Raw genomic sequence first — 25,089 nt, 5'->3', positions numbered from 1 at the left:
TACGCTTTTTTTCAATATTTTTTTAATTCAACCCATCGATTGTTATACATCGATTTAAACAGAAAGCTTCAAGGTTCAATTTAAAATAAGTTTTATTTTTTAATTTCAATAAACACGGTTTCCAGGAATTTTTGAATTAGCATCTTTTTTGACACTTAGACTATGCGAAAATAGGGGGATTGCATATTTTGCTAAAATTTTATTCCAAACGCCTTTACTGAGTGTATTTTGATAGCGTTTTAATTCTGTCTGATTCTGTCACAAAGTTTCAAAATGTTTGACTTCTTGGGACACAAAGGGTTAAAGTCGCCATCTGCTTGAGATTGCATGTCGATGAGGTCAACTTGGCATCTCGAATTAAATTCGTTGCTTTTAATGAGCTTAACAACTAACCCTTTTTTTTGGATACTCATTTTTTTGACACGGTTCACACATATTTAAATAAACGACGACTATTTCTATAGTGATATTCTTGTACTTGCTTTTCAGTTCTTTCATCATTCGATTTTACCCTCCGTGACCGATAGAAATATGGGTTTCGTGAATAATATCAAAAATTTCTTCTAAATAGGTGTAGTAAATTATTTGATCCTTTTCATTTTTCACCGGTACTATAAGTTTTTGTACATTTCCAATTTCTACCGATTGCTCTTGTATTTGAAACTCTCAGCATCAAAAGATCACCTTCACCATTTCGACAAATCCTGGGCCTTGAAACAGAAAGTCAAGAATTGTTAAAAAAACCAATTTCACCAATCAATGGTCGGTCCGAAGTTGAAGAAGTGCTGCAAAGTAACGGCATGCTACCGTATAAATCGTGAAATAAGATGGCGAGAAACACCTTTTCCGTAGCTGCTTTTGAACTCACGATGGGCGGCTAATGACGCATTGTTCCTCCAAGAAGCTTATCGCGATAACTCTAGCCAAAATTGGTTATGAATTCATCGATAAACACAGCGAACGGCGGTTCCTGCGGTTACCCAACATCCCAGTCTATAAGGATGCGGTTGCAAGGATCATTGATGCCCAGATCGTCAGAAGGAGTGATCTTCTGGATGAATAGCACGACTCGAAAACCAAATATTATAGTGCCGATTTGGGCATAACTTACGAGAGTTTCAAGTTCAGTACCTCAGTATCCCAATAGGATCCCTAAATCCCATCAAGATCTCTCGGCACTAAGACCATCTAACAGGACTGTTGGTATCGGTAAGGATTTTGTCACATCTCTCATTCTCTCTTCATTGCCTCATTCTCATCTCTTAAGTTTGCTGCATCCAGAAGTAGTTCAAGAGTTTGCTTTTCCTGATGATAATCTCTGATAATCTTCGGGTGACTTGTGAGAAATCTTATTCTTAGATGCTTTCATTTTGGTCAGAAACGAAAAATACTCATCTCGCGAAAACAACTGGTGATTTTTCCCTTTCTTCATTTTAATTTTATAAATTTCTTGGTTAAATCTTGTTTTCATAACCTCCAAATCTCCCATTTTAAGATACGGCATACAAAACCAAACTAAACTGCAATATAACCACTATAAAACATAGAGTATACAAAATATAACAAAACTACGATAAAATTACCATGAAAACGTAAGATCACTCGATCGCTCTCTTAACCCCTCACTGTATTCGTGTTTTGCACGTAAATGACAAGTTACTGCGTGTTTACGATTAACTCTTTTAAAATTTACCGCAGCTATGTGTAAATTATTAATAATAACCGGTCAATGTGATAAATTTGTTACTTTAACCCTGCATGTTAGTTAGTATTAATAATCAACGGTACTTATTAATAGTTTTCAATTAATCACAGTAACCGTAACATAGACACTTCAAAAGAATGAACTATGAACGGCAGACCAAGTAGGTGTGGTATGTGAAATCAAATTAAAAAAAAAACAGAATGGTTGAAACATATCAAATAAACTAAAAGGAATTAAATATATTCTAGAATTATCTGATTAGACTTTTAGTATTAATAAACTCCAAACGACTTCGGGGATACAATCTAGAAGTTCGTTGGTATAATTCTGGAACAGTTGTATTTTATAGTCATAATTACTCAGCAATATCAAAAATAAATAAATTAACGTAATCTATGCAGTATTTCTTAAGGCCGTCCTATATTAATTTTTCCTTTCCAACATTTTTTCGTATCGTTATTTCCTTCACACAGCGCTGGTTCGTTCGTTCGATCGTTTCGATCGTGTCTGGTTGATGTATTGCGCTTAGCGAAGTAGCGGCCGCTGTAACTAACACCTATATTACTATTACCGGCCATACACACCGGTACCCGCTGGTAATTTATGATGTATTGCTGCAATGCCGCTTTCCCATTTATCTGATATATTCACCTGTTATTCCGCCGCAGGGCTTACGACGGCAAACGTCCCATTAAGGGGACCACTATTAAAATTGGTACGTGGACCGCATATAGAATCAAACCAAATAGAAAGCAATAAAAGTTTTTTTTTGTATTGTTTCGCCGTTCTAAACGAAGGTAAATTATAATAAAAGAAAAATATAGTTGAAAAATTTTTATTGCTATTATTTTAAGTATAATAAATCAAAAAAAGCTAGTTACTTCATAAAATGGATAATAGAGTATCGAGAGATTATACATTTGCAATCAAATTTAGGAGTTTTTTCATCTCTTCAGCTACTATGTCGTTCATTAGTTTAGCATATATATTTTGTTGAAAAGCACATGTTCTAATAATAATTACACACTTTATTATTTATTAGGCATAAATTTTGTGAGACGTAAAGATAAACTAAGAAATTCTGATTAATATTTAATAAGAAGATCCTCGAGTGCTTGATAATCTTGTAGACTGTAGACTCTACTGATTGAAGTATTAATTATAACACGTGATTATAATTTGTGGAGACTAATATAAATGATCGTAATAATGGGTATGTATTCAAAGTGGAACTACGGACGACCGCCGAACCTCCATTTGCCGAAACAGCCCGCCAAAATACAATTTGTGAAAGGGTAAGGTAACCATAGACTTCGCCGAATTTGCACAGAGCGCTATGAATACAAAATGATGCGAAAATGGTTCTTTACAAAAGTGGGAAAAGATTTGGTTGCCTTTGTCTTTGTTCGACATCAAATTTCAGCGAACTATTTTAGTACGCTCAAGTACAATAAAATCATCTCTTATTTTGCATGTTTATAAAAAAAAATGTTGGAAAAACTAAGTTATAAAATTAATAATTTTTAAATATTTAACGATTCTTTGAATTTGCTCTTCTAATGCTAGTCCAGTTATTCTAATTACAGTAATCCATCAATTTCATAAATTACACATTGTTTTCTAGCATTGGGATCTGGTAACTTCGGCATTCCTTACGAATCAACACAAATATTTTGTGAAAGAAGTAGAGGAATAGACACTTTCAATTTGCAAAGATAGTGTTTCGTAAAATTCTGATACTGAAGTTTGTGATATTGAGGTATTTTGTGTTTAGTTCGATGAGAATTTATCGAATTGGTTTGGTGTTTGCTATATGGTGTAGGTGCAGAATATTGGTGTATCGGTTGGTATTTGAAATGATGCGGAGTATTATTTTGAGCGGTTTGTATCTTTTTGAGTTTGATGACCAATGCATTCGTCCAAATGGGAGCTGCATACATCAGGGATAACGGTTGAGTAGAGGAGTATTTAATTTTTGAGGCTAAGGTTGCCATTGCGGAAGATTACAAATTATATGCTTTTAATAGTAGAGGAGGCTTTGGAGGTATATTTTTTTGTATGCCTTGTTTCTGGTCGGACAGCACTTTTTTGTGAATATTTCACTAGGTGCAATATTTCTCTAGGTATAAAAATGGGTTTGAACGACATGAAGCACTTCAAGATCTTTGAAATGGCCGTAAATAGTAGAAGAAGGTGACAGCACTTTATTGCATTCCTAATTCAATTGGTTTGCGTGAGGTAAGGTCATGCGTATGAGTTTGGTAATGAAAAAAGTTTGAAGATAAAGCCATCACGTCAAAGATGTGTTTGACGTCAAGGGAAACTAGACTTGAGTAGGAGCGGATGTTACGACTTTAAATAGTGTTATTCATTATGCGAATTATTTAGTGTGTGGTAGAGTGTGATAATTAGAAGCCAAACTGATGATTAGGGGATAGAATTGTTTTCAATAGCGTGAAAGCTGAGGAGAAATATTAGGCGATAACTGATTGAAATTCAGGATTCTTTTGGTTTGGATATGGGAATCATAATAGTTGTTTTCCATGTGATAGGGTAGTGTTGGAATTTGAGCATATGGCGGATGATGTAGGTGAGTTATACAACTACTTTTTTAAGAATTCCGTTAGGTGAGTTGCGTGATATTTCAAGGAAGTTTTGAGATTGTTGGGATATTTCTGTCTGTTGTGCAGTTATGTTTGATTATGATTTATGGATGTTAGCAAAGTGTTTTACGTTTTCCAAAATTTGCTCTTTCGGATTCCGTGAGTTTGAAAAAATTTTGGGATGCGAGTGCGGACATGGGTTTTAACTTGCTTTTCAGTTTACGGATTCCGTTTCAGATTTCAGTATTAGACCAGATTTCATTTTTATTGCTTAGCGAATTTGGTTGTTGAAAGAGTAGTATTGGGTTTTCACCTCTGGGTGTAACGGATTCTGGTTTGGTATTAAGTTGGTGATGCGAGGTGTTGAGGAGTAATGAGACGATCTTTTCGTAATGAGAGATATGACAGCAAGTTTGACGGATTGTTGTTGCTATATGTATTGTTTACTTCTTGTTCTAGATGTTGAATAAATTCAATGCGGGAATGACTCGAACGGATTAATTTAGGATTTCTAAGCTCCTAGATATACTCTAGGAACTTTTAATGAATTTCCAATCTTGTAGGGATTGCAAAAATATTCAAGACTTTCTAACTTCTCGGAAAATTTCTACATTTTCCAGATGATCCTAAGATTTTCCAAATTTCTACTTGTTTTTAAATGAAGGAAAGAAAATTAATCGTTTCTCGTTTTAAATGTATCTAATTGTTTCTAAGGCATTATTAAGTGTTTCCAGAAAATTCGTAGGGATTATCTAAGATATCCAAGATTTTTCAAATTCTCAGATTTGTCAAATTTTCCAAGTATATCACATCTACAGATTATAAAGACTATACAAGAAATATCGGGATATTTTACCAGAAAATCCTACAAATTTCCAGAAATTTCTATAGATTTCCAGTTATTTCCAGATGGTTTTCAAATCATTTTAGAGGTTTCCAGTCAAATTTTTAATAATTTTCAAATCCAAAGAATTTATTAAGAAAACGCAAGTTTTTCTAGAGTTATTCAAAAATATTTCACCGATTTCGTGCATTTAGGAGTAACTTAACCATCCAAAAAATGGTATACACCTATAAACAACATTTGCAAACTCGAAGATAAACACCTGTTAACAGAGAGACAGGAAGAAATCGTGAATCGATGGATACAATACTTCCAAAAGTCCTTACCAGGAATACACTGCAGGCTCAATATGAGTTAAACCTAAAGGCACACGAAGATGAACTAAATATCTACTCGCCATCCATTGAAGACATGCTAAAAGCACTCAAAAAACAAGCCGAGCGAAAGCAGAGGGGAAACTCTCAACCGAATTGAAAGAGTTGTTAGGACTGAAAGGCCCATGCTTTTCAACATATCACTCGAATATGCTACGAGAAGAACCGGAGTCGATCTAAACGCTATATTCATGAACAAGTCCGTTTAAATGGTGGGATATGCAAATGACCTTACATCCTTGGCAGATCAATGCAGGCGGTCAAGAAAACCTTTGCAAATCTCGAAACCGCTGGAGGAGCGATTGATTATGATATCGTAAGATATCGTGTTGAGCAGAGTGTCATAATTGCAGATTACAATTTCGAAGTAGTGGATAACTTCAACTACCTGAGCAGTTATGTAAACATCGAAAACGATGAGATTCGGGAAATCATGAGATCCCAAAACATTCATAGAGACATATAGGACCACTCACAAGAAATTCGGTGTAGGATAGAGAAAACGAGAGCTGTATTTGGCAAAATCAAACTCTTCCATTGTTACGTCTTTTCTGTCTTGCTGTATGTAGTATAATCATGAACCTTAACCAAAGTTTGTTTTCCACAACAACAGAACTATTCCGTGCAGAACTGAACAAGTTGTGATAGCTAGAATGATAGTCAACTTTGAAATAAGTACTATAAGAAGAATAAGAAGGAGTGTTCAGGATAATACAACGCACGCCAAAGATATGTGCCACAGAAAAAGTGTTTCTGAGACAACCAGGAGAAGACACATTGCTGGTAGACCAAAAACAAGATAGGACAACCTGATCAGATACGCTCGGAAGATTCTCGGAATAAGAAACTGGAAGCTAGTGGCCGGAGATCGAGACGGTTGAAGGCTAAGCACCGAGCAGAGTATATTTGAATTATGGCGCCATTGAAGAGACTCTATTATCGAGATTTTCCACGTGTATAAAATGATGATATATCATCATACTATTGATGCGTGAATTTTCAATAATAGCATACTCTAATTGGTTGATGTATGCTGATAACTTAATATCATTAACTGATAGAGTGTGATTTTGCTTCGGTACATATTTTTGTATCCTAGAAATTCATTCCAATGACATTTCCATACCTCGAGTGATTGAAATGAGAAGTCTAAATGTCATATTGACATAAATTTAATCGTTGATGGTGACATTGGCGGACTGTTGCAAAGTAATATACTGGGATGCGTCATGAGAGTTATATCAAACCATAATATACATAAATCAAATTCGTTAGCTGATATAAAGTACTCGTGTAAAAGTAATAACAGTAACAAAATAAAATTTTACGATTGTAAACTGTCATATTCGTTGTGCATTTTCATTATATTTGTTTCAATGTGCTTTTATTAGTGTTGAAAATGAGAACGGTGTTCCAATTTTACCGAAACTCTCGACATTACCTAGAAATACATAAAAATTGTAGAGAACAAAGCAATAAACGCTACCATGTAAAAGAAAAACGAGAAGGTTTGGCGGTAACAAAATTCAACATTATAACCGGTAAAGAGAATGCGAAAGCAATAACGCTGAAATACGAGGGAAATAATTTGTCTATTTATATTAATAAACTACTCTTCCTGAATATACGGAAAATGTTTATTTTAAAATAAAATTCCAATTTTTTAAGTGAAATCTATTTTGACTTACTACATTACTTGAGCATAAAAAGGATCTCTTAAATATTCTGTGTCAAAAAGATGGTAAAACGAGTGCTGGTGTAAATGAATAAACCGCCCGTCCGTAGTGCGTACGTTTTTAGCGGAGAAATGAATCGTGGTACGATTTAAGTGGGGAACATGGAATGGGAGGCGGACGCGTATTCACGTAACTTTCATCGTTGTAGTTGTTAGCGGCTGAGGCGGTGAAGGTCAAATGTTGAGGCAGGTTTTTTATTGTTCTCTCCTACGTTGTAGTCGCTGCCGTTGCTGCTGCCGTTCTGACCGTGACTTTGGCCAGAACCAACATACGTCCGAACGACCGAGCGTTTGTTGCTTGTTCGATGGTCTGTCGTTAATTTTTTGGAATGCAGCCAACTCGCGTGCAACCCAAATTTATACTTGCCAACAAATTTACAAAAGGAAAACTTAACAAGGGAAATGAAAAAGAGAGAGAAAGTTTTTAAAAAGACGTCCACGCAGGAATGTATCTACATTGAATAAAACTGTTTGGAATTTTTTACGATTTTTTTTCTTAAAAGAATAATGGTGCAAATAAACTCTTTGCTCTAAATATAAAAATAAAAGCGGAAACCACAACGTAACTACAAAACAGATGTTTATGTAAATCATACTATAATATCAAGGTATGCCAGGTGATTATTTAAATAACATCATGGATAAAATAGCGTTTGGCATTCACTTAACGCATTTGCATACATAAAAAATATACTACAAATATTATTAATTTAGTTAGACACTTTGACTCTATAATTCATAATGCATTCATTAAAGTATCAGAAATATACTTGTTTTTCAGTAATTTCAAATCAAGTCATATAAAAAAAGCGTTTAAATTTTAATTTGGGTATTTAGAACTTCATTTATTTTGTTAATTCAATACCATCTTGTGATTCTGAATATGCAGTTCATGACAAAATTTAATACATTCCACTGATCATAAGATGACAACTTCGCGCAAAATAAGATAAACATTTAATAACGGTACCCGACATCGTCATCCTACAAGAGATAAGATGGACGGAATCTGGATTCATCTGGACCTACATTGGGCGCAGGCTTCTTAATAAAGTGAGGATGAGTCTCAAAAATCTTTAATTATAGTCTCACATGCTCATATGTTCCCAAGGAAGAAAAAGAGGATGAAAACATTTGACGAAGAATCTGCCTATGAGAGATAGCAACACAGGAGATCAAGAACGGCAGACTTACTGTGAAATAATGGCAACAGACTAAAAAACAATAAACTATCAGGATCCGATAAAACCTTCATGAACTTATAGCAAGCGTATGGACATGTAAGTGAATACTTTAGGGATGCAACCTTGGCATAACAGTTCCATTACAGTAGAAAGGCAATCGACTCCTGTATTCCAACTACAGAACAGTCACTCTGTTGAACTCGACTTACAGGGTATTATTTATTATCAAGGTAGAAGATGTCAGAACAATCTAACATGGAAACCCACCATTTCTTTATGATGTTGATAGGTTGATGAAGACGGTGCTTATCTACATATCGATACTGCTAGCCAAAACGGCATAAATGACATTTACATGAAACTTAAAAATCTTGTTGAACGGTGTAGCTATGTAAAATATGACAATTTTGGTGTTTATGTGCTTTTGGCTTAACACGTCCAGTAAACTGGACGCGTTTGCTAATGCATTTAAATGATGCTTATAATAAGTTATAATATCGTTGCCTGTACTTGAAAGTCTAGACTGTTTCTGTGGTGGTAGGCTGATTGATGATGGGGAAAGTATTTTTTCATATTTGAAATACGAATACGGGGAGTACCCTTTGCATGTGCATTTATTAGTACACCCAGTTCTTGTTCTTTACTGCTGTGTTTAGTTAGTTGTAGTCGTATTTCTTGTGTAAAAATAATGAGTGCAACAGCGAATTTAGCAGTTCCTGGGTAAGTACGAGTACTGCTTTGTTTGAAACTGTACAAATAACGGATTATGTGTTATGGTTAGCTCTAGTACGCGAAATACAAGGGCAAGGAATCAAGACCATATACAACTACGAAGAAAAAAGCTTACTGAACCTGAGTTAGAGTACATTGTTGACCATTTATCAGAAATTTCGGAGCAAGAACGATTTTTCCAGTGACGATGACCTTATAGATTGTGTAGACGAATCTACACATTTCGTGAGTTTGGCTTATCACTTAACGGGCCCTTCTACTGATGATGAAATAAACTCAAATGGTTCTACACCTTCTGCTACACCAGCTTTGCAGTCTGAGTCTGATAATGAGTCGGATTGGACTGACACGGAAACTGCTTCCTTAGATATTCCGTTCACGGGGGTACCATCGTTTATATCTAATTTGGGCCATAATGCCAAACCTACTGACTACTTCAAATCATTCTTTGACGATGATATAATAAATAAAGTTGCAACTGAAACAAATAATCGTGCCGGTTGCAGAAAATACGAGAAAAAAGTCTAGGATATGGAAAGATGTGACGCCACCTGAAATAACTAAATTCATTGAACTCTGTCTTTTATTTGGAACTATACACTTTCCTCAGTTGTTAAAGCAATGGAGTACAAATTCTCTTTACTTCCACCCGGTTTTCGAAAAATGTATGTCCAAGAATAGGTTTTGCGATATCTCGAGATTTTTGCGATTTATAAATCATCGTGATGTAGATACGAAGGACCGTTTATATAAAACACGACTTATTTTAGAAAAAATTATTCAAAACATTCAGCAGTTGGTTTCTTCAATAAAACAAGTTTCTATAGATGAATCTATGATTCATTGGCCAGGACGCCTAAAATTTAGGCAGTATATTATGAACAAGAGGCATAAGTACGGAATAAAGCTGTATGAGCTTACCACACTTGATGATTTTGTTTTCAATATGCTTGTCTACATTGGAAAAGGTATTATAATAGATAGTAATCAAGTGCATTCCCACACGTTTTCACTCGTAACAGAGTTACTAAAAGACTATTTGAATAAAGGGTATGAAATATACCTTGATAATTATTACGCTAGAAACCGACTAACAAAATATTTGTTCAAAAGGAAGACGAAAAGAGAAGCTATATGAAAAAAAAAACAAGAAATTGGTGACTATGCTACAGGTCAATGATGGATATATTAGGCCAACCACAGACCAACAATCAGAATTATTATCTGGAGACAGTTCCCTCGACACAGAAAGACAAATCCACGATGAAAAGGTGGAGTTTACGAGAAATCCAGATACAACTGCTCGATATGTCCAGAAAACCCTGGTTTATGCGTAGATCCATGCTTCAGAATCTGGCACATTGCACAATAATTATATTTTGTAATATTTTGGGGTAGCCGTAGTATTCATTTGGGTTCGTATAGCACTTTACATTGTATTTAGAAAAAGAAAATAAAGACTTTGAAGAAATTCAGTTGTGTCCAGTTGACTGGAAGTTCAAGTACTGGACTAGGTGTTTTTCTACCAAAATTTTTTTTTGTACAGGGTGTCCAAATTTCGATGGGTTTGCAGGGTATCTCAGTTATTATGAAAGATAGAAAGTTGCGGCTTTCGCGAACCTGAACTACTTTTTTGTGAAACTTACAATGGCGCAAAGCAAATTTTCATAGTCCTCTTCGTTTTTGATATACAGGGAGGAGTGTTTGAAATTTACGATTTTCAGACAGCTCCTGTATCTCGGCTATCCGGAAACGTAAAAATGGGTTCTAATAGATTTTTTCACGTAAAATCCAATGGTGCACGTAGAATTTTTCTCATCGAAATTTGGACACCCTGTACATAGAGTACAAACAAAGCAAAATTCTTCGAAAGCAATATAAGTTGTTATGGGAATATTAGTACTGACAGCTGTCAAGAAGTACCAGCATCTATCTGCAGACAAATTGTTTGATAGATCCTACAGTACATTTCAATATACAGTATGTCCCCGGATCGAGTTACAAAGAGGAAAAAAATTTTTGTTACTGATTTTTCAAACTTATCTCAGCATAAATAATGCGTCGGATATGTTCAAACTACTAAATCGCATGAATTTTATACTCTAACTATAAAAGTTAAGTAATTATTCCAATTTTTATGTAAAAATTGGATTTTTTTCTAAATCGAAAATTTTTCAAGTTCAATTTATGATATGTAACCATAGAAAGCATAAAAGTTACAACTTATGTTGGTGAGATTAAGTATTTTCATGCGATGTTAACCGTGAGAGAGAGAATTTATTTAGTACTGTGCTATGGTACCAGTGAATCATGTTTTCGTGTAGTGATACAAAAATTCTAGCAAAAATATCCGAACACAAAAATACCCCATATGTTGGGGCTCGCAAACTTATGAAAAAAATTTTGGAAACGAGTTCTGTATTATCCATAAAGAGGCAAACAAAGAGACTAAATGAGGAAGACACTGCTTTTCAGATAGCTTTTCAACAAATGACATTGTTTCTTCCCAGCATTGTCGTTATTGGAGCGATGTAAATCCAATTACCCTTAAATTTTATGCGGTTAATGTACTTTCAGCAAGACAGTTGCCCAGCTTATCATTCACACATTGTGCCAAATGGTTAAATTTACAATTTCGTCAAAAATGGATTGAACGAAATGGTCCTATTTGATGGCCAGCACGTAGTCCTGATCTTACAATTATGGATTTATATTTTTGGAGACGATTGAAACAAATTGTTTACAGTGAACCATTACAAGATGATGCAGAACTATTAAAACTAAGAATAATTAAAGCGATAGAATCTCTACCACTGGCGGAAATTCGTACTTCTTATAAAGAATTTAAAACTCGTCTTCAAATGTGTGCCGAATTGGGAGGAAATTTGTTTGAATGAGGATTTGTTCACTTACAAATAAATAATATTTATTACTTACATAGTGTCTTATTCCATAAATTTACATTTGAAATACTATTTTATTCAATTATTTAGCCATATTTTAATTTGATTTGTCCGTATATTTTTCAGTAACATAAGTTGCAACTTTTATTTTATTTTATTGGTTTACCAATTTTTACATAAAAATGGGAATAATTAGTTAACTTCTATAGTTGGAATATAAAGTTTGTGCGATTTAGTGGTTTGAACATATCCGACGCATTATTTATGCTGAGATAAGTTTGAAAAATCAATAATATATTTTTTTTCCTCTTTGTAACGCGATCCGGGGACATACTATATAGCAACAACAACGAAATAGAGATTTAAGTTTCTTATGTCATGTCTGTTCGTCAAGAATAGTGTAGACAATGTATATTTAAAACTATCGTGGATATTGTACTCCTGTACAAATAAACCAACAATATATGTTTTAGGATAAATTATTTATATCGTAAATGAAGAAACAAAAATAATTAATAAACAACTTTAATTAAAGACCATTTTTGAGTTAACAAGAGTAGTAACGTTGAAGATAGCTGAAATTATCGATTACTCCACCAGCTGGCGGAAACTTGAGGAGTACGATGGGTAGAAAATTCATTTGCATATATTCCAGCATTTAACCAGCCCAATTACATCTACAATGTCCGTATGCTCGGTTAATAGTTGATATTTCTCGATAACAGCACGTTAAGCAATTGCATTATATAATTGTTGAGAATATTTAAGTGAAATTAAAAGTTAAAAGATAAAAATAAAATTGAATGGTGAATAAATCTATTTTTAAAGACTAATTCATTAGCATAACCTGTAATGGCAGTAATTTCGCCTTGTTTTCTACGAGTCTTAATTGCACCTCGCAAAAGAATGCATTGTGATGGGATTTCACGTGGAGAAGAAAAGAAACCGGGCGAATAACGTGTTCTTGTACGAGTGAAATTGTTGAAATTGAAGAGAGAATCAGGTTATCCTAATTTGTCTTTCATGAATGAGAGTTTGGATTCTCTATTTTCTAGCCATTCTGAACGTGCTTCCTGGTATTATGGCTTCCATGGTTATAGAACTACTTGCTTAAACTACTCAATTTCTTGGTGAATATTATTTGCTCACAAAATAGCATGTTTGAGGGGCCTTCATTTCTTCAAAGGCTCGAGTTAACCGAGAACTTATACACGTCTTACGCAAAACTACCACAAAATAGGTTGTGTTAACAGCTTAGTTTCTATAACGTAAAGTTTAACTTGCGACCATAAACTTAAACTAAACCGCCATGTTAACTAAAATAGTATTTTTTAATAAATATTATCTTACCTGTTGCATTTTTTCAAAATCTAAAAACGGCCTAGGCATGTGTGCGTGTTTAGTATGACGAGATCTCTTCCTTGGCGACACTTCATAATGTAATTGTTTCGCAGGTGGGCTCATCGTTCTTATCCTGCTATTATTAGGCGTTCGCCCTCCAGGTTTTAAAGCTTCCAACGGTGGCGACGTCCTAAACTGAACGGGAGTGGCCATACTCGCCAAAAGATTGTGCACTTCCTCGTCGGAGGATCCCGAATGGACGGCCTCTTCGGTAACGACAGAAATTCCGGTCGAAGAGACACCGTAACACTTGCTGCAGCATGTCGACGGCGTCAAGTTACCAAACCTGCTAATGTTCTCTTCGTTCTCTGGCGTGCACCTGCAAGCGCACGTTTCGCCCACTTGCGACCACTTCCGCTTTTCCGGTTGGCAGTTTGATTTTAAGAGAGGTCGCGGGGAATTGTTGATTACCTCCAGTTCTTCTTCGGAACTATGAGGATCCTGGGGGTCTGGAGCCGGACTTTCCATTGAACAACCCGTATCTGCCGGTGATATGCTGCACACCCTTTCTAATGGTGCTGAAATATAAAGAAATATGACATTATAGAAATGCGATAAACGAAAATGTGTTAAGTTAGGTAATAATGGTTCAATATAAAAGTGAAATTTTTTTAAACCGTTGATTCTTTGTCAACTCCTCCAGCTATTTGTCTCATTTTCCACTCGGCTTGATTTATCAGATTATACACGCCCCGTTGTAAATTGCAAGGTGTCAGGCCAATAAATCTCATTAGACATGGTAAATCGCCTTATCCTTTTGCGGGATATAAAACGGTCACATATTGCACTCGTAATGCGAAAAGGGATTACCTCCGTTCCGGCATCGCGTTCCCTTTGGGGAGGCGCGTTCTGACGCCCGGCGCTCCCTCGATTTGCATCAACCTACCTACCACTGCCCTTCGTGGCCCTCCGACGATGGTGACACTTTAATCGTCAGACGCTTGGCAACGTTGTCTACTAGATTATTCTGACAACTCGATAGGAACGATATGAAACGTTGGAAAAGCTGGATTAAACCTTAAGATTTAAGATGCAACAGGATTATATGCATTTTACAGGAAACATTATTAACAATGTCCTTAAAATTCATTACCTTCCAGAATTTTCTTTCTAACTAGATTCTCTCAACTTAGTTAAGCAAAGTTAAAAATTTAAATGTATCTGTAAAGTGCGCGTTCTAAAAAGCAGTAATTGGATTGCAAATAGTTTACTTAATACATGATCCAAACGATCATTTACCCAATTTCAATTTCATGGTAACTAATGGCGAATAAGAAGTTTTGAGCAAGAAGAGAAGGCGTTTGAATATTTAAAATTCGAGGTCGCCGACCTCGGTCAGTTTTCCGTGACAACTAAACGTGCGACTAATGCAATCAACCACAAAATTATTATGTCCTGTCGCCGTTGCGGTAACTGCCGAATACTTAAAATTGCTTAAGAGCGCGAACTTAATTAGGAAATTCCTGGCTGTATCCGTCACTGGTGTAATTACAACCTGTGACGCCGCGCCGCCCGTAAAACATAAAAGAGCGTATAGGAGGAATTATTTACCTTTAAATGCCAATGATCGTAAAGCGTAAAAATTTTGCACGCCCGACTCATTAAAAATTCACGTTCATCGAACCGAGCGGCTTTTATTGGCCCTTTCCGTAGCCGTTCGGGAAAACGCCGTTTTACTGCAGTTTGTACGGTTTTAGACTAAGGTTGGGCACTTTACGGCGTAATATAATATGGGGGGTCGGAGTCCCCGTCCCCGGAGTCTTCCAACTTCGGCAATCGATCGACCCCCCCTTCCGGTAATTTCAATCGTACGTGTATTGTTTAGATCCACGTACATTCGAGGGGATTTCTGATCTACGCCAGTAAGCCGTCCCCGTGTGCTTCCAACAGAATGAACATCTGTTGCTGCGGATGACTTGGCCGAACTCGGCGCAATATAGAGAATTATTGCCCCGACACCCAAGCATCGCGCGTTTAGTAGTTACGTCTTTCAACTTCTTAAGCTCTCTCTCTCCCCCGTAACATAACTTAACTCTTTGATGCTGTTCATATATGATAGGATCCATCTAACTGCACTGTCTTGACTTCTTTATTTGATCGTCTTGACTTAATAGTTCCCGATGTAAATTGCAAATTGAGTGCAAAGCGGTTATTCAAATGTTAAAAATCAATTTGGATGGGAAGTCCGGTAGAGTTTGTGAAATAATTGTTCCCGAACTCTTTCGTGCGACTTGCTCGATTGAATATTCATAAAAGAGTGCCCAGAACGACGGCGCGACGACGAGGGTGAGCGCGCGGGGCTTTCTCTGCAAAGTTCACGGCATCGATTATAAAGCTCGTGGGCTGTTGCGCTAATGCACCCTACAGTTTTGAATAGCGAAGATCTGAAAGCAAATGCTTAAACTCTTTGCATTTCAGTAATACTTTCTCTTGTAAGAAAACTCTAACTTAAATAAAAGTTAAAAGATATACTCAATAAACAAAAAGATGTATACCAAAAATAATATACATATAACAATCTATATTCTTAAAATAGTAATTGATATGCAAGGGTCTATAAAATTTTTTAAGTGTTACATTTAATTGGCGTCAAATAATGTAGCGATTCGGCCCAAAGCGACTTTGGATAAATAAAGTGATCTATGATGTCACCTCATAAAGCCAAGCTCGCTTGCTGCCGAGACGCTATAATTAATAACATATCAATACAAAATACTGGAAAATATACTGTGTAGTGTCTTGGCTAAATAGATTGAAATGTATGATGTCATCCAATTAAGGTCGCTTACGGCCGAGACGCTACAATTACTAATACAGTACACTTTCGATTATTTACATTGAACGTCGTATAGTGTAAACAGCGTGAGTGCGGGAAGTTAGCCCCCATTTTTTGATTTTTAAATTTTTAATTGTTGTTCTAGATTGTTCTAGAGTTGTTCTACATTGTTCCAAAGCGGCAAATCGAAAAAATAAAAACTCCGCGAGAAAACCGAATAAACAGGTTTTTTGACTAGCCCCCCATTTTTGGAAAAATCAAATTTTTTTTGTTGTTCTGGGTTGTTCTAGTTATTGTTCTAGAAAATCAAAATTATGGGTTACAGCATTACGAAGTTATAACTAAAAATAGGTTTGGCCGCCGAAATGTCTAGTTGATTGCTGTGACCATACTTTTTCTATTATCAATTCCATATTACAAATATATACTTATTATTCTATGTATTTGTCTATCCATATCACCGTTGTAGAATTAAGGTAAATATTAATTAAAATTATATACTATGGTGATTATTTATATATTTGTCTTACTAGTTTCGGTTACATTACCGTCTTCAGAGACCTCTACAAAGGTAAGTATAAAAATTATTCATAATTATATTTTTATAGGTTAACAAAAGAGGGACTATTAATTGTAAAAAACACTTACGTTAACTAGTTTCTATAAACGTTGGGAAGTGAATGTTTGCTTATTATTATATCTATTCATGCACTAAACTACAACTATCTATCACAAAAACTAATATTAATAAATAAACTCGCCAACTATTATATGTGTGACAAGTTGGGCAAATGAGTTATTTCTAGGTTATGAACAATTGAAAAAATAGGAATCTGTATTTAATTTATAAAATTTGAGATAAAACAAATCAAATTATACTATTGTTTTCGCAATCAATATTCAAAGTTAAAACGACAAAATTTGCACATCTACAATAAATCCAAACATCACAAAAATGGAATAAATAATTCTATCTTTTCTTCATCTAAAAATCTAAACTATAAATGCATAAATCTTCAAAATGAAACAGAATTAACATGGGAGGTACATTCGAAGGAAAATTCAAGATTAAGGGGATGTGGGGCATGGTCTCTCTAAAATTTGAGCTTTCTCTAGTTTTGTGTTCTTTGATTCTCTGGATAAGGCTTCTACCAGTCTCTCCTGTGTATATGGCTCCACAAGTGTCACATTCTAGTTGGTATATACCACTTTTTTGTAAAAAATCAATTTTGGAAGACATCTTATGTTTAATAATCACAACTTTGATGAAAGGAAAAATAGTAAAATAATACATCAAATGAACAAAAGCCTCCACATGGAACTACTAGAACTCTACGAAATTAATAAGTTTAAACATGACAACGCAAACATTGAAATACTAAACGAACAGATTTTACCACAAAAAACACCACTATATTGCTGTTTAACCCTCGCCCGGCGAAGGCAGGGTCATTGTGACCCGGGATTTCAGCGCAATCTTACCAGAAATTTTACGTGTGTCGGTTGAACGGTATCAGGTAAAAAATAATGAGCACGTCAGTTCATGCCAATTTAATTCCTTATGAAATGTGATCATTTATTTTTGCATTTTTTTCAATTTCATTGTTTCTGTAATGATTAAATAAAATCTTCGTCTACATTGTAAACTGATGACTTTTAGTGCCTTTTTTGTGAGTACACGTAGTAACTATTCAAACGACGAACGTGTTCACCAACGCTGCGGCGGCGTCGCGGCGTCTTTTTTTATCTGGCGCCGGGGGTTTTGCACATATGCATGGCGCGGAACTGGGTATCATGACTCATTACCTAATTCGAGTTTTATTTGTATATTTGAGTCAGAAAGCGAGTGAACCGATAGAGGTGTAGTGCATTTTACTTCAACTGCGTAAAAACATGGAAAACACTACGAATTTTAGTGATTTTGCCAGAGATGAAGAAGACGATGAGTTTTCAGAGGAAGAATCATGTAGCACAATGAGCGATGTGGAACCGGAAATGCAAGATAGTGAAGCGGATATATTTACTGCGTCGGAATCAGATGAAGAAGATAATGATAACCGAAGTGAAACGATTTGTAATCGTACATGGAAATATATTGCTCCGAAATCTGTTGAATGCCCACAGAGTGTTCATCAAAGTGGCTCTTTGACAAATAAAAGTCGAAATGTAAAATCTATAGAAGAATGTTTCAAATTATTCATGGACGATAGTATCATTGCAAACATTGTTACACACACCAATCAAAGAGCCAATGCACATTACGCTACTGACTTTCACTCTTGGAAAGAAGTAGATTCCATAGAAATATATGCAGTTCTAGGTCTTCTACTACTCATCGGAAGATTTAGAGAATCTCGTGAAAGCAGGAACGACTTATGGCGAAAAGACAATGTATTATCAAGGCAGATGTATACCGTGGTTATGGCACGTGACAGATTCAAAGATATTCTGAGGTTCATAAGATTTGACAATACGGAAACCCGGGAAGATAGAAAAAAAGTGGATAAATTAGCACCTATACGGGAAGTATCAGATATGTTTGCGGCAAATTGTCGGGAATCTTACGAGGCATCAAATACAGGTACAGTAGATGAACAACTAGTTACATACCGGGGACGGTGTCCCTTCAAAGTTTATATGCCGTCAAAACCAGGGAAATATGGTATAAAAATATGGACACTTTGCGATGCCAAAACATATTACTGTTGCAATTTCGACATTTATCTGGGTAAGATCGGACAAATTCCTGAAAAGGATCAAGGCCAACGCGTTGTCAAACAACTAACTGATTTTTGGAAGAATTCTAATCGTGTTATAACCACAGATAATTTTTTTACGAGCATAATATTAGCGGAATATTTATTAGATAATGGTTGCTTTCTTGTGGGCACAATTCGCAAAAATAGAAAAGATCTTCCAAAATCTATTGTTGGCACTTATCATAGAGAACAATATTCATCGCAATTTCTGTTCACAAATAAGTTGACTTTAGTCTCATATGTACCTAAGATACGAAAATGTGTTGTTTTACTTTCAAGTATACATCATGAATTCAGTATATCTAATTCCGAAAATAATTTCAAACCTGAAATTATAAAGTACTACAATTCGACAAAAAGTGGTGTAGACACACTAGATAAATTACTAAGAGAATACACATGTCGTCGATCCACAAGACGCTGGCCCATGTCTCTCTTTCAAAATTTTATAGATATTGCAGCTTATAATGCATTGGTTATTTGGATAACCAAAAACCCTGAATGGGAGTCAAAAAGTTCTATGAAAAATAAACGAAAAATATTTCTTGAGATTTTAGCAAAAGAGTTAGTTACAGAATATATTGAGCGACGGGCACAACGATTCGAAAACAACGCAACAGGGTTACATAAACACATAGCACAAGCATTTGAAGCGTACGGTAGACCAATAAGAAGAAAGAATCAGACTCCACAAACATCTTCAAAACGATCACGTTGTCATGTTTGTGTGGGAAACGACAATAAATATAGTAAAAAATGTGAACAATGTAATAATTTTATATGTCATAATCATACAGTACCTACTAAAATTCTATGTATAGATTGTTCTTCAACATAAATAAACTAGTTTATAATATTTTGTATTAGTACATTTTTTATTTTCCCTTCTTAACAAAATATTATTTTGATGTGGGTCTAATTGACCCGGTATTCGACTCGCGCGTCGCTATCAAGGCATCCGTCATCCGAGGGTTAAAAAACCCATTCCCAAAATAATGCACTTTTCTCATCAAAAGAGAGAATCGAGTTTGATGGCGACTCGATTGCTGCATTGATGAGAACCCATGCCCCAAATCCCCTTAATCTTGAATTTTCCTTCGAATGTACCTCCCATGTTAATTCTGTTTCATTTTGAAGATTTATGCATTTATAGTTTAGATTTTTAGATGAAGAAAAGATAGAATTATTTATTCCATTTTTGTGATGTTTGGATTTATTGTAGATGTGCAAATTTTGTCGTTTTAACTTTGAATATTGATTGCGAAAACAATAGTATAATTTGATTTGTTTTATCTCAAATTTTATAAATTAAATACAGATTCCTATTTTTTCAATTGTTCATAACCTAGAAATAACTCATTTGCCCAACTTGTCACACATATAATAGTTGGCGAGTTTATTTATTAATATTAGTTTTTGTGATAGATAGTTGTAGTTTAGTGCATGAATAGATATAATAATAAGCAAACATTCACTTCCCAACGTTTATAGAAACTAGTTAACGTAAGTGTTTTTTACAATTAATAGTCCCTCTTTTGTTAACCTATAAAAATATAATTATGAATAATTTTTATACTTACCTTTGTAGAGGTCTCTGAAGACGGTAATGTAACCGAAACTGGTAAGACAAATATATAAATAATCACCATAGTATATAATTTTAATTAATATTTACATTAATATACTTATTATAGCTAACGCAATCTGGAACAGCTATTATTTTCACTAGAACAACTCTCTAAAGGGCACTTTACTCTTTGAAAATTAAAGTTTTTGGAAGTTTCAGTCAGTAATTCTTGTGTCAGCGGTTTTATATTACACAATAAGAATTAAAAAACATAGAACAATCTAAAATAACTCAAACTTTGCCGATTCAAATTGTTCCAACACGGACATTAATTTTGCAAAATAACATATTTTTTGTTGCTCTAAATTGTTCTTGTTGTTCTAATTACTTAAAATGTTTATTTAATCACTGCGGCATTAGTTCTTTTAAAGTTTCATATTAGAAATTAGTACTTACAACAATTAAAACAATTCAGAACAGCTGTTATTTTCACTAGAAAAACCTTAAATTTGAGTTGTTGTGATATCGGACAGGTTTTGTGAACAAAACCTGTCCGATATAAAGGTTAGATAAGGTCCGATACAGATTGGAAAGGTTAGGTTCACTGATTGAAATCAGTGAACCTAACCTTTAATATAATAATAGTTTTATATAATCTGACCATCTAATTTCCTAAAAATCACCTTTCTCTTTAAACTTATAATAATAAAACATAAGTTGCGATTTAAAGTGTATTTTATTTTGTAAAACAAAGTAATAAATTAATAAATAAACTAAACTAACAAAAGTAGGTTGGGCTGCCAAAATGTCTAGTTGATTGCTGTGACCATAGTTTTTCTATTTTCAGTTCCATATCACAAATATATACTTATTATACCTAAGCAATCTGGAACAGCTAATATTTTCACTAGAACAACTCTATAAAGAACACTTTACTTTTTAAAAATTAAAATTTTTGGAAGTTTCAGTTAGTAATTCTTTCATAAGTTCATAAGTAAGTTTCATTAATATCTATTTCAATAAAAAATATATTGTTCAAAATACTTGCGGATTCGACAGTATATTTCATAGTTTAGCATTTGCCCGTACACACAATTCATTTAGAAATCATGTTGATTGAGAATGTTTGCACAGATTGCTTTAGTTTCCTAAAATTATTTTTAAAAACCGGTTCTAGTAAAGCAACATATAAAAAAAGAGCTGAACTATTAACAGGAATAAATTATTTTGGAAACCAGAATATTGCTGGCGTGATAATAGTGAATGCTATTTTTCTTTGCACACAACTATTTAAAGAAGAATTTAGTTATTGTAGGACTAAAAACTGCAATAATTGTTTAAACGTTACTTTCCATAGAAACATAATTTTACCAATCGACATTGACATCGTAACAATATTTGTCTATGCACAGCTAAAGCAAGTAAAGAAAACTACATGCAAACTCTAAGCAACAATTGCAAAAAATGTGGTCTGTTTATAGAAACAACGAATGGAGAGAACAATAAAACAAAATTGAGTGATTACGCACGCAATTTGTCTTTGAATCTTTGAAATCTTTGAATGATGTAGGACACTACCCGGCATTTGTGCCCAACAATGCCAATTGGATATTATTTAATGACTTACGAAAAACAACCCTACAAGTTGAAAAAGCTACTGAAATAAATGCACAAAAGACGATATACCAATAAATATCAATAAATGAAATTTAAGGTTTTTCTAGTGAAAATAACAGCTGTTCTGAATTGTTTTAATTGTTGTAAGTACTAATTTTTAATATGAAAGTTTAAAAGAACTAAAGCCGCAGAGATTAAATAAACATTTTAAGTACCTAGACCAACAAGAACAATTTAAAGCAACAAAAAATATGTGATTTTGCAAAATTAATATCCGTGTTAAACGTAAAACACATCTAGAACAATTTGAATCGGCAAAGTTTGAGTTATTTTAGATTGTTCTATGTTTTTTAATTCTTATTGTGTAATATAAAACCGCTGACACAAGAATTACTGACTGAAACATCCAAAAACTTTAATTTTCAAAGAGTAATTGATAATAGAAAAACTATGGTCACAGCAATCAACTAGACATTTCGGCGTCCAAACCTATTTTTAGTTATAACTTCGTAATGCTGTAACCCATAATTTTCATTTTCTAGAACAATAACTAGAACAACCCAGAACAACAAAGAAAATTTGATTTTTCCAAAAATGGGGGGCTAGTCAAAAAACCTATTTCTTCGGTTTTCTCGCGGAGTTTTTATTTTTTCGATTTGCCGCTTTGGAACAATGTAGAACAACTCTAGAACAATCTAGAACAACAATAAAAAATTTAAAAATCAAAAAATGGGGGGCTAACTTCCCGCACTCAAACAGCGTGGACCTTCAATGGTGCGAACAAATGCATTATGACTTTCTGTCAGGGTTTTTACTTATATATCGCTCGGGGAAATCCCTTATTTTGTACTTTGAAGCACATTCAACATATCGTGTGTATAAAGGTAGCTGTGAATGTGCCTCCGATGTAAATACATTGTGCAGTGAATGCTTAGAACAAGATGGGGATATTAAAGAAATTTTTGAGTTTAAGAGAAAAAGCCAATATAATCGAAGAAGGGAAAAGTGGAATACCAATCACGACGTCTATCTAAAAAAAAGAGTTTCAAAATCAACAATCAGTGGTATAAAAAAAAAAATGAAAAACTTATTGTCGATACGGTAACTCACACGCTAAAATCATCAAAAAAGTGCATCTTGAAAAAGGTCAGCATTTCTACTTTTAGAAGAGAAATTGTACAATTAGTTATTTAAAGAAAGAGAAAAGAATTCAGGAATTTCGGGAAATATGCTCATTAGCAGAAAAAACTGCTCCTGGATTAAAAATTTCGAAGCAACAACTGACGTTTATGGGTTGTGTAAATGCTTCAGGCTTACATAAGCTGAAATCCCTAGTGTAACCCATTTCTGTACAAAAACACTAAGAAGGCGTGGATAACCAGGGAACTCTTTAAGGAATCTCGTTTAAAGGATTATAAATAATTATTTTGCACTTTAACTGGTTAATTAAATATATCGATTTGAATATTAAGTTCTAATTTGACATGTTTCGCTTAAACAATGTAAGTATCTTCAGAACTACAAAATGAAAAAACAAAAATTAAACAGACTGATTTAATTGACATTGCAAATTCGGAACATCTTCAAACCAGAAATTTCATTTAAAAAGAAAAAAGGTTACTTACAAATGAACTTTGTTAAAGTTGAAAAGTCATTCGAATAAATTCTAATTCACAATTCGTCGAACGAATAAAATAATGAGAACAATCACAAATTCATTATGTACCGGAGGAAATTGAGTGTACATTTATACACTCGCCCAAGTCGCTTTACCAAGTTACAAAATCAAAAACAAGTTTTTTTAAATCAACAGATGTTAAAATTACAAAATCAAAATGCGCATGTACATTGGAATAAAAATTAAATGGTCAAAGAATTTTAAATTTAAATTCACAAAATGAATAAATAATAATCAAAATCCAAAGAAAAAACAATAAACACGACAAACTTAGTTGTTAGATTAAAAATATAGAACCTGAAGTAAGAGTTAAAATTATCTGCCATTTGTTTCATAAGTCTGATTATATTTCAAAATTATTTTACACAATTCGTAGGTGAGATGTTTTCTGCGTGCTCAGGAGTTACCTCAGAAAGCATTTCTCCTTATGGATAAGGCGCCGTCCCATCCACCAGCAACAGAACTGAGGACTAAAGATGAAATGAACTTTTTAAAATTCTTACCTCCTAATGTTACGTCTTTAATGCAACCCATGAACCAAAATATTTTAAGGCTCACCAAACTGTACTATAGGAACAGTTTGCTCAGTTCTGTTGTATCAACGGAAGAACACACACAAACAAATCAAGGATTTGGATAACTCACGAATTAGACAACGCAAGCTGTTGAGCAGATTGGCCTTTCTACGAAGATGCAGAGAGAAGAAAGTAACGCCAACCTTCTTGAAGGTGAAGCACCACATCGACTCCGCTGCAGCACGTAGAATTTTGATTAGGACAGAACAAGCACTGCTACGAGAAAGAATCCACAAGACCTTCAATGATCTACAAAAAATAAGTGAGAAGTTACTACGACTCCACCTCTCACTTTCCTATTGTATATCCGGAGAAGACTGGGACAAAGTGGACAGACTAACAATGGAGAAGGCTAATCGCGAATTTCAGAAGATCCGTGACACACACACCAAGAAGTTTGAATCTCTGGAACGCCGGTCGCAAAAGAAGAAAGGTAATAGTTTACCAGTAGGAACAATTGTCATTAACAGATCGAATGTCCCACTAACGAAAGACGAAACCTCTGTGCTCGCCAAAGGATTGAACTACGCAATCGCCCAGAAGAAGGTCAAAAAAAGGAGGAAATCATCTGCGAAGTGGAAGCAGCTGTTCGAGGGATGCCTGCACTGAAAGCCGAAGAGATCCGACAAGAAGTTA

General features: G+C 34.5%; 1 protein-coding gene across 1 annotated transcript in view; it reads right to left on the bottom strand.

The window, feature by feature from the left end:
* The window catches only part of LOC111415636 (Regulator of eph expression), a 170,612-nt gene that overhangs the window by 33,823 nt on the left and 111,700 nt on the right, over positions 1 to 25,089 (bottom strand). The window contains exon 3 of the mRNA XM_071199782.1: positions 13,431 to 13,999. Coding sequence (XP_071055883.1) covers positions 13,431 to 13,999 — 569 coding nt within the window. The remainder of the gene's footprint in view (positions 1 to 13,430; positions 14,000 to 25,089) is intronic.

Source organism: Onthophagus taurus, chromosome 11 (assembly GCF_036711975.1).
Source record: "Onthophagus taurus isolate NC chromosome 11, IU_Otau_3.0, whole genome shotgun sequence".
Taxonomy (NCBI): Eukaryota; Metazoa; Arthropoda; class Insecta; order Coleoptera; family Scarabaeidae; genus Onthophagus; species Onthophagus taurus.
The sequence above is the reverse complement of the archived record's forward strand: the minus strand, read 5'-3'. Positions and strand labels throughout refer to the sequence as shown.